The sequence below is a fragment of the Chenopodium album genome, chromosome 7, assembly GCF_948465745.1.
Source record: "Chenopodium album chromosome 7, dcCheAlbu1.1, whole genome shotgun sequence".
Lineage (NCBI taxonomy): Eukaryota > Viridiplantae > Streptophyta > Magnoliopsida > Caryophyllales > Amaranthaceae > Chenopodium > Chenopodium album.
This window is the reverse complement of record NC_137840.1, coordinates 28,719,190-28,728,449: the sequence shown is the minus strand read 5'-3', so window position 1 is coordinate 28,728,449 and position 9,260 is coordinate 28,719,190. Positions and strand designations below refer to the sequence as shown.

Genomic DNA, 9,260 nt, shown 5'->3' with positions numbered 1-9,260 from the left:
TAACGCTTATCAAGATCTCGTGTTACTTTACATTATAACTCAAATATATTATACAAACTGTTGTAACAGATACTAGAATGATTAACCAAAAGATCACACCAATGCATGTACAGTATGGCGCTATCTCAAGTAGACGTCACCACAGATAGCGTCCTATAAGACTATAAAAGGAAAAACTTGTTACTATAAGATCATCCCCATTATAATCACAAGAACTCCGACATACATTTCTCAGCATAATCTACAAATGCATGTGTATGGCCTAAGCCTGGAGTTCGAATGTTTTTCCCTTTCAAAGCAGGTATATCATTGTTAATAGGGAAACAAAGCATTTGTAACAGTAGCATATATTCAAGATGACAATTTTTAATCTCATGCTTTACAAAGCACCTGCATCTGTGAACACTCTTAGGTGCATTTAAAACTGACACCAGTAAGCATAATGTTCATCTTTACGATGGTTGCTAACAAGACCACCACACTTCAAACAGATGAAACTACTGCCGTCGGAGAAGGCATCCAACACAATCTGCTTTCTTCCGGTCTCTGCCAAAATTGAGGTTCCACAAGCGTCAGTCTCCATTTCGCGGCTAGGAACAGTTGGTGTTGCAGATGATGAGAAAAATGGTGATGGAGATGATGAGGGTTCACTTCCTGTGGGCTGAGCTTCAGCAATTACACACTCAGCAAATAAAGAGGCAAGCTGATCAGCTTCAGCACTAGCCTGTAGTTTTGATCTGTATAGCTCACGTGCACGTTGCAAGATGTAGAAAACAGCCTCCTCTCCTCCTTTTGTTCTCATAGCCATAACTATCTGTTTGGGACAAGATATTCACCATATTAGTGTACATAAAAAGAAAAATAATAATAAAAAATAAATAAATAAATAACTTTAACCACCTCTAATCTTAAAGCTCTATGCAAACTGGTTAAGTGGATACCCATGATACATATCGTTATTAAGATACATAATGGGTTAAGTCCTATTATTTTATTTAGAACATTGCACAATTTACTCCTGCTTCAGTTAAATCGACACAGAATCCGAGTCATGTCAAGATTACTTCCAAATTAGGCCATTGGCCTCAATGTACAAATTACTGCTGTCCACACAGAATGCAAACATGTCAAGATAACTTCCAAATATTAACAGAGAAATATTCATTCACAAATCACAATAGGATTATGCATGCAGTCAGGCATATGAGTGAATCTAATTCTGACATTCTAAGGAAATTTAGAACACACTACAATAAGCACCAAAGCTTTTACAGTCCAAAGCAAAATAAATAGCAGCAGTTTTTTTTTTATTTGTTTGCGATTTACAAGTTGGTAGAGCATCTAAGGGATGAAAAGATTGCAGAGTGCAACCATGTAATTTGACCATCATTCTCAGAACCTATTCCAAATCCTGTTTCCTAAACTCAACTGAAGATTATGAGTGACAAGAGTAAGAGTGTTGGGCAGTGGCCACTTATTAGTTTCCCTCCACACCTCTATTGGCTAGCCCTTCCTCACATGCACGCGTGCATGCAGACTACACACATGCACCAAACTTGAGATCACTCACACATAACCAACAAGTACAAATATAAATTCTCCAGCCTATGTACTGTTGAAACATGAAAAATCCACCCATCTTCCTCTTAACACTTAATATTCCACTACTTATTTATTACTAAGAGTTAATGCATTAACACTCTTAGTATAGTATAACTATTAATTTCGACCTAAAAAAGTAATGATATTGTGAGATATGCAAACAAATAATATTTCCTATTCAATTTTGATGTTTACTAGCATGCCAGCACAATATCGTAACACGTAATAAGTGAGATTTGAGTAAACAATAACTAAATTCCCTACATTCACCACGGTTCTCGAATAAATCAAGGTTATAAGTATCAACAGAGTAAAGCCATGACATTATCTATAGGCTATTTGTAGAATTATATAATATGGACACACCAAAATCAAATGCAAAATTGATACCAAAACGAGCATAGCAATACTGCAGGTTTTTCTTTGCAGAGAGTAAGATCATTATTTCCAAGCAGAGTGCAATGAGACTCGTTCACCTCTTGCTATTTATAAAGGTTTTTCCCATATTAATATTCATTCTTCAACTTTCTTCAAACTAACCCCTAGTACTTCCCATATCCTAGATCTTGATATCGAAGCCGATCAGAATGCCAGTAATTCAATTTAGTAACTTCAAATGTCAAAAGAAAGACATAAGAGATGCATGCTGGCTGAAGCAACAGATTAAAAAACTTTCCTTCTCCAATATAAGAGACCAAATGTTCCCCTTCATTAGCTTCATATCAAATATCTTAACCTAAGCTCTAAGTTCTCCCTTTCTCACACTATTGCATCAAAAAGTAGTTCCCCAAATAATAGCATAAACTTAGCCTAACCTTTTTTTTTTAACATCCAAATATCCATCAAGTGTGCCGCTAAAAACTGTGAAAAATTATCCACGTACCATTTTTATTGTTTTGGGCAGGGGCATAGAGCCACTCTAAATAGGCCCTTACTGAAGTTTTACCATAGCTTTGGATAACATATTTGCACACCAACTCCTGGTACATTATTGTGCCCCTAATCAAGGCTCGAGCGCAACCCTTACAAATTTAGGTTAAAAGCTAATCACAGCAGACCATCATTGCAAAAGAAGACAAAAAAAATATTTGAGTCCTAACTTTTCCAACTTAAGAAGATTAAGGAAAATGGTGTTACCAGATATGCATATGGGAGTAAACTAGTAAACTAGATACTCAAGAATAATTTTGTAAGTAGTCTTTTTAATTTTTGGGCTTGGATTATTTTACAGATTAAGATAAAAATGGATATTTTCATAAGGTATGGTTTGTCAAAAATCTCGGATCTAGGCATGCATATGGAAGCTCTGCTACATACATTGATAGTTACATTAATTTGTTAGTTAGATTCTTAAAACTAGATAAAAGAGACTTGATTTTAGTCGAATGAAAGTCCAGCAAGAGTTTAAGATATCTTATAGCTAGCTTTAAATTATTTCAAGATATAATTTTATGTTAGTGTATTATTTGTGATCTTTGTTTCACGAGTAAGATATGAATAATTAGTTTCTTTATCCTAATTTTATAGTTTTAGGAATATTCTAAATTTAATAATTACGTCTATCTATAGTGACCTTAGATTGTAACTTTATTTTAGAGAGTTGAATGAATTGAATTTCTTTTGTTGAGCTCTTGCTATCATGGGTTAGGGAGTTGAAAGTTAAACAAAACACAAAACCATGACTTTTGTGTATCTTGTTGACTGCGATGGATCCTAGGATCTGTCCTAGCTAGCCTTTTATATTAAGCATATAATGATAAAACTATTCCTATATCATAATGAAAGCCAGCCAGTTATCATCCCAAAAATACAAGTAAATTAATGCACCCTAGGTCAGAAATAACTAGCCATGTATCATCCCAAATTACACAAAGGATAGTTCTTCTATGATATTTTTATAGATATTTTGTAAGGACACCTTAACCTATTGTATTACTCTTTAAAAGTTTTAATAAAGTGTTTTTTATTTTCTAATTATTATTAATGTTTGTATGTAACAAATGTAAGTAGTAGTGTTGGTTCTGGACTTTTTAATCACCGTATCACTTAATTCAAGTAAAACAAAACAGAAAAATATAATTTTACTATTTTGGGGTTAGGAGAGCAGGACATAAATGAAATTTTATCAAAGCTCTGGTACATATATTTTGCACACCAACTTCTAGCACATTTAGTGCTTTCTTAAAAACTCCAAAGACAGACCTTGAGCTTGAGAGAACTGAATTTAGGCTAACAGATAACCACACAGACTGGTTAGTGTTGCAGAAGACGACAGATAACCGTAAATTGATTCCTAATCTTCCAGCTTAAGAAGATTGAGGATACACCTCCTTATTATAACGACAGCCAGACATACAGTTCATGTAAATTTATTACACCCTCACCCTGGAATAAATTATCATATTATCCAAGTACATCGTCAATTATGTCAAATTATCCCAACATCCCATAATCAAAGCCTTCACAATGATTGTGATAGTTCTTAATTCAACCCTTTACCCATTACATAATTTAAGTACGCCATATTAGAAATCATTACTACCATTTTGGAAAAGGTCACAACTTTTTCCGGACATCCTAAAATGACATAAGAGATTTATATTTCCAAACGGAGGAAGTACAACTGTGCAACATTTCAATTTTCTGGCGCTACTTGTAACTCTCTCATTTATCCTCAAGTAGAAATTGGAAATTATATTTGTATAGCATGAAGAGAAAATCAAGAGACCCTTCACAAGTCTCCACCATGTGTCACTCTCCTCCCAACTGATAGGCTGCCATTCATAGCATCTGACACGGAGGTGTGATAGTTGAAAAGCTACATTCCCTCTCAAAGGAAAAAAAAATCTCTATCCATCCTCAATAAGCATCCCAAGTACCAAATTCTGAATAGCTAATATTCTGTAAGTAGTTTTGCCCAAAAAAAAATATAAAAAAAATAAAATAAAATAAAAAACGACGAACTAGTTGGTGGAATTATATCTTCCTCAACAATTACATCCCTTAGTTCTTTCCAGTCGCGCCTCGCCTCATAGTAATCATTTACTAATTTCAATTTAATTTGTACAATATAATTTCCTATCACTAATTCCTAATATATAAACTAAATTATAGCTTTAACTATAACTTTTCTTACTATTGACAAGACTGTGTAACAGCAAAACAAATGACAATATTGAACTATTAATATCATACGACAACATAATATGTTTGCTCACTTAATTCATGTTAAAGATGAAGTAATGATGTCTGATGATTCATATCAGAAATGAACATCTGACTTTGAGTCCATGATTCAGTTCAAACTACACCTTTGCAGTCCTGAAGCAGACAGGTATACAACCATCCAAATTTCGTAAGCAATGACTCATAGAAACGTCGTAAGCAATGAGTAAAAAGTTCAACCAATTCTAATAGCCATTGTATATGTGAAAGGTAACACAAACAAGATGGAATGACAAACTCTCAAATTCTCCACTACAACAATTCCTTAATAAATAGTCTACAATCATCTATTCTTGTACGACATGCAATGACCCCGAGCATCACCCGAACCAATAACTAGTCATCCTCTCTTAAAATGACGTGTTCTATTATTTTTATACGGAGCATGAACCAATAACCATTTCAATTATCTTAAATAAAACAACAATTGAAGGGCATAACCTATACATATAAACAAAATACAAAGCAAATTCAATAAAAGATTGAAAAAATTACCGCCTGAAGGGCTTGGGAAGGTTTGCCCTGATCGATGAGTTGACGGGCCAATGAAAGGAAACCAGCAGCAGCGTCGGATTGAGGAGCGGCGGCACTGGCATTGGTGGACGGAGGAGGTGGTGGAAGCTGAGAGTCCTCCGTCACCTCGATCATTTCCATGTCCGCTGTTTGATTCATGCTGTATTTTAACACATTTCACAAATGACACAAAACCTGATTCTTAAACCTTTTTTTGGGGGCACGTTTTTTTTTTATAAACTCACTAGAGGTTTCCAGTTTTTTCTGGGATTGTTTAATTGTCTTCTTAGGTTGCGAGAGGCTATTATATGCTTTCGTACTTTTTTGTTAATTTTATATCACAAAGTTTCATAAGTATATACCACCTCCTTCCCCTAAAAAATAAAAAAAAAATAAAAAATAAAAAATAAAAAGTATATACCACCTCCTTAAACGGTTATTTGCAATAAAGAGGTATGCGCGGACTCCTTGACAAAACTTCTTAAACAAGATTATTGAAAGTTATGGACATGTATTTAACTACTAATTAAATTAAAAAAAAAAAAAACCAAACCCAATTAAACTATGGCTGCCCAAAACCACCACCACACGCCACCTAGAACCACAACCCTTGTCACCCAAAACCCAAGAACCACCACTCACGCCACCCACAAACACCGAAATCCACCTTTGAACCACCGAAATCCACATTTGAACCACAAAAACCACCCAAAAACCACCAGATCTAAAACCCAAAACCAAACCCACCCACGAAAAAGCTACCGGAAAACACCAACACCCACAAAATAGCCACCCACGAACCACCAACACCCACGAATTAACTACCAACACCCAGGAAATAACCACCAACGAACCACCAACACCCACAAACGAACCCTAACACCCACAAACGAACCCCAACACCCACGAACCACCAACACCCACAAACGAATCACCAACACCCACGAACCACCAACACCCACGAAAAAATTCCAGATCTATCCAACCCACTTACAAACCACCCCCACAAACCACCAACAACCACCCCAAACAAAATGAGAGATGAGAAAGATAATCTGAAGTAGAAATAATGGATGAGAAATGAAGAAGGAAGAAGATGATGAAGGAGAGAGATGGATGAATCAGATTTTTTTGGAGGAAAAGTTTAGATTATTACATTAAATTAGAGTTGTAATAATTTGTAATTATGTGTAGTATTAGGGGTTAATAATTTTAAAATGAGGGTATTTGGTCATTTTATTAGAAAAAAGTTACTACAATAGGAAAGAAATAAATTTGTTGCAAATAATATGTAGCACCCTTTTTTTAGTAAATGTTGCAAATAACTGTTAACGGAGGTAATATTTTTTTTTTTTTTAATTCTTCTCTCTCCTCTTTTCTTCCTCCGTCTTCTACGACATTTTTCTTTTTCCCTCAATTTTGTTTCTCTCTCCTCTTTTTTCTTCAAACTTTATTAATGGTGTCATCTTGTTAGCCCAAATTATTTCAAACTTCATTAATTGTTTACTATTGGAAATTTATGCTTAACGAATTTTATGTTGAATTCAAGCTTATTTGATGAAGCTTTTGATTTTCTAACTTGTAAGTTGTTAAATTTTATTACTTAATTTTTTGTTTTATTGAAGAACGAAGAACAAATTGTTTTCGTGTATAGTGGTGGTTTCATGGGTGGGTAATGGTGGTTTCGTGGATGGGTAGTGGTGGTTTCGTGGTTCTGGGTTTTAGATCTGGTTTCGTTGGTGGTTTAGGTTGGTAGTGGTTCGTTGGTGGTGGTTATTGGTGGTAGTTTTTTGTTAGTAGTGAATAAGAGGTTACTATATCTGGTCAAGGGTTACTAGGTGATGTATCCATTTTATATAGCATTTTACCCCCGTCCCTTGGTCATAATTAGTAGTGTTTTTGGCTCTTTAGAGCCACTTTTATTACTAATTGGTGTTTTCTAGTGTTTTCGTAGATTTGGTTGACTTTTGCAGGGATTTATGCTTTTGGAGTATTTTCCCGAGATATTTAGCAGCAATCACGAGCACTGGAGAAGCACGACCAGATTTTATAGCCCAGGGCCGGTTAGAGACATCGAACCGGTGATTAAGGGCTCGGTAGAGGTGATACCGGGGCGTTTGGACCGAGTATTCAAGACCCAAAGAGGAAACTCAGATTGGCCCGAAGAATTGGAGCCCAATCGAAGTCCAAATATTGGCCCAAATGATCCGCCCGGCCAAAAAGGCTGGCGCCCGGAGGCGCGCCCGGCCGGGCGGGAGGAGCGCCCGGTGACGCGCCCGGCCGGGCGCGAGATTGTTTTTAGAGGTGAAAATAGGCGCGCCCGATCGGGCGGTGCCTCGCCCGATCGGGCGCGTGTTTATTTAGGAGACAATTAGAGTCGTTTTAATTTGTTTTAGTTTAGGATTTTTGTACGGAGTATAAATACTCCTCCGTAATACGATTTGAGACTTCTTCTTCTTCTTCTCTTAATCTTTTCTCTTAGACTTTCTCTCTTTACTTAGTTTTCTCTCTCTAAACTCTCTCTCCCAAAACCTTTGTTCTTATTTCTTTGATTAATTCCAGATTTATTTTGGTGACGATTTATTTTCCCTTAATCTTAGTTATTTACTTTATTCCTTTGATCATGATTTATTTTATTTCTTTGCTTAGTTTATATTTAATTATGTGTGAGTAGTTTAATTTCTAGGGTTTATGGGGATCTAATAAATAATATGAAGGGGTAAATTATTGTTGTTGATTATCAATGCTAGATTAATTTCCTATTGATTGATTTAATGCTCTGTGACTAGATTAGGCCTATCTTTTATGCATGAGTTTGACAATATTGATTCAAGAATCGAGAGATGAGAATTAATGTTTAGGTCTAGTTTCAATAGGCAAGTTAATTTATAAATGGTTAAGTCAAGATTCGAGAGATGAGATTTAATACCGGTAATTTAATTGTGTGATTGTAATAAGTAGCGAGAGCCCTTTACAATCTGATTAATTGATGCATTGATGATTGACTATTATTGATTGATGATACTGCATGATAATTTCTTATTGGATTGTTTTAATGTTTTACAATTGCGGCTTGTAAAAGTATAGCAATATTAAATTGATGAATCGAGCAGATGTTAATTTGATATTAAAGGCTATTTTCAATAAGAACTTAGATCTAGTAAATTGCGAGAGCCTGTTAGATCTATCTTGGTTAATAAATTGCGAGAGCCCCCTATTTTACCCCGGCATATTATTTATTGGTGAACCTATGCCCTAGATCCTTTTATATATTATTTTCTCCCTTTTCCTACTCTTTTTAGTTTAGTTTCATATTCAACTTTTAATATTGGTTACTTAAATAATCTAGATTATAATATTTAATTAGGAGTAAAAAGACTTGTTTCCCTGTGGAGATCGACCCTACTTCCCTATCTACTTTATTAGTGAATTAGGTAATTATTTTTGATTAGGGGATACGACTTTACCCTGTCACTAGGTGGTCCGGTCAGGAGTTACTAGGTCCGGTCAGGGGTTACTAGTTCGTCGGTCAGGGGTTACATGGGGTGACTAGGTCAGTTAGGGGTTACTAGGTCGGTTAGGGGTTACTGGGGGTTACTAGGTCGGCGGTCAGGGGTTATTAGGGGTTACTTGGTCGGGGGTTACTAGGTCGGTTAGGGGTTACTTGGGGTTACTAGGTCGGTTAGGGGTTACTTGGGGTTACTAGAGGTTACTAGGTCGGTTAGGGGTTACTTGGGGTTACTAGAGGTTACTAGGTCGGTTAAGGGTTATTTGGGGTTACTAGGTCGGTTAGGGGTTATTTATTCTTTTTTGATAACTACTCCCTCCATTTTTAAATACTTGCTCTATTTTTCCCTGAACGGAGTTTTAGGAGAAATTGGAGCAAGTAATAAAATATGGAGGTAGTGGAGTAAGTAGAA

The 9,260-nt window shown here is 35.7% G+C and overlaps 1 protein-coding gene across 1 annotated transcript; it reads right to left on the bottom strand.

Moving 5' to 3' along the window:
* Positions 1–164: 164 nt before the first annotated feature.
* On the bottom strand, positions 165–6,341 carry LOC145638975 (uncharacterized). Its single transcript, XM_081690058.1, has 2 exons — positions 5,323–6,341; positions 165–814 (listed from the first exon to the last, which is right to left on the bottom strand). Exons 1-2 carry the CDS (start codon positions 5,497–5,499, stop codon positions 419–421), a joined length of 573 nt encoding a protein of 190 aa, XP_081546184.1. The 5' UTR covers positions 5,500–6,341; the 3' UTR covers positions 165–418.
* Positions 6,342–9,260: the final 2,919 nt, after the last annotated feature.

Excerpts from the sequence above, each read along its gene's own strand:
- LOC145638975 (XM_081690058.1), bottom strand. The coding sequence starts at position 5,499 with ATGAATCAAACAGCGGACATGGAAATGATCGAGGTGACGGAGGACTCT. Across the intron at positions 815-5,322 it reads CTTCCCAAGCCCTTCAGGCG|ATAGTTATGGCTATGAGAAC; the intron begins GTAATTTTTTCA and ends TGTCCCAAACAG.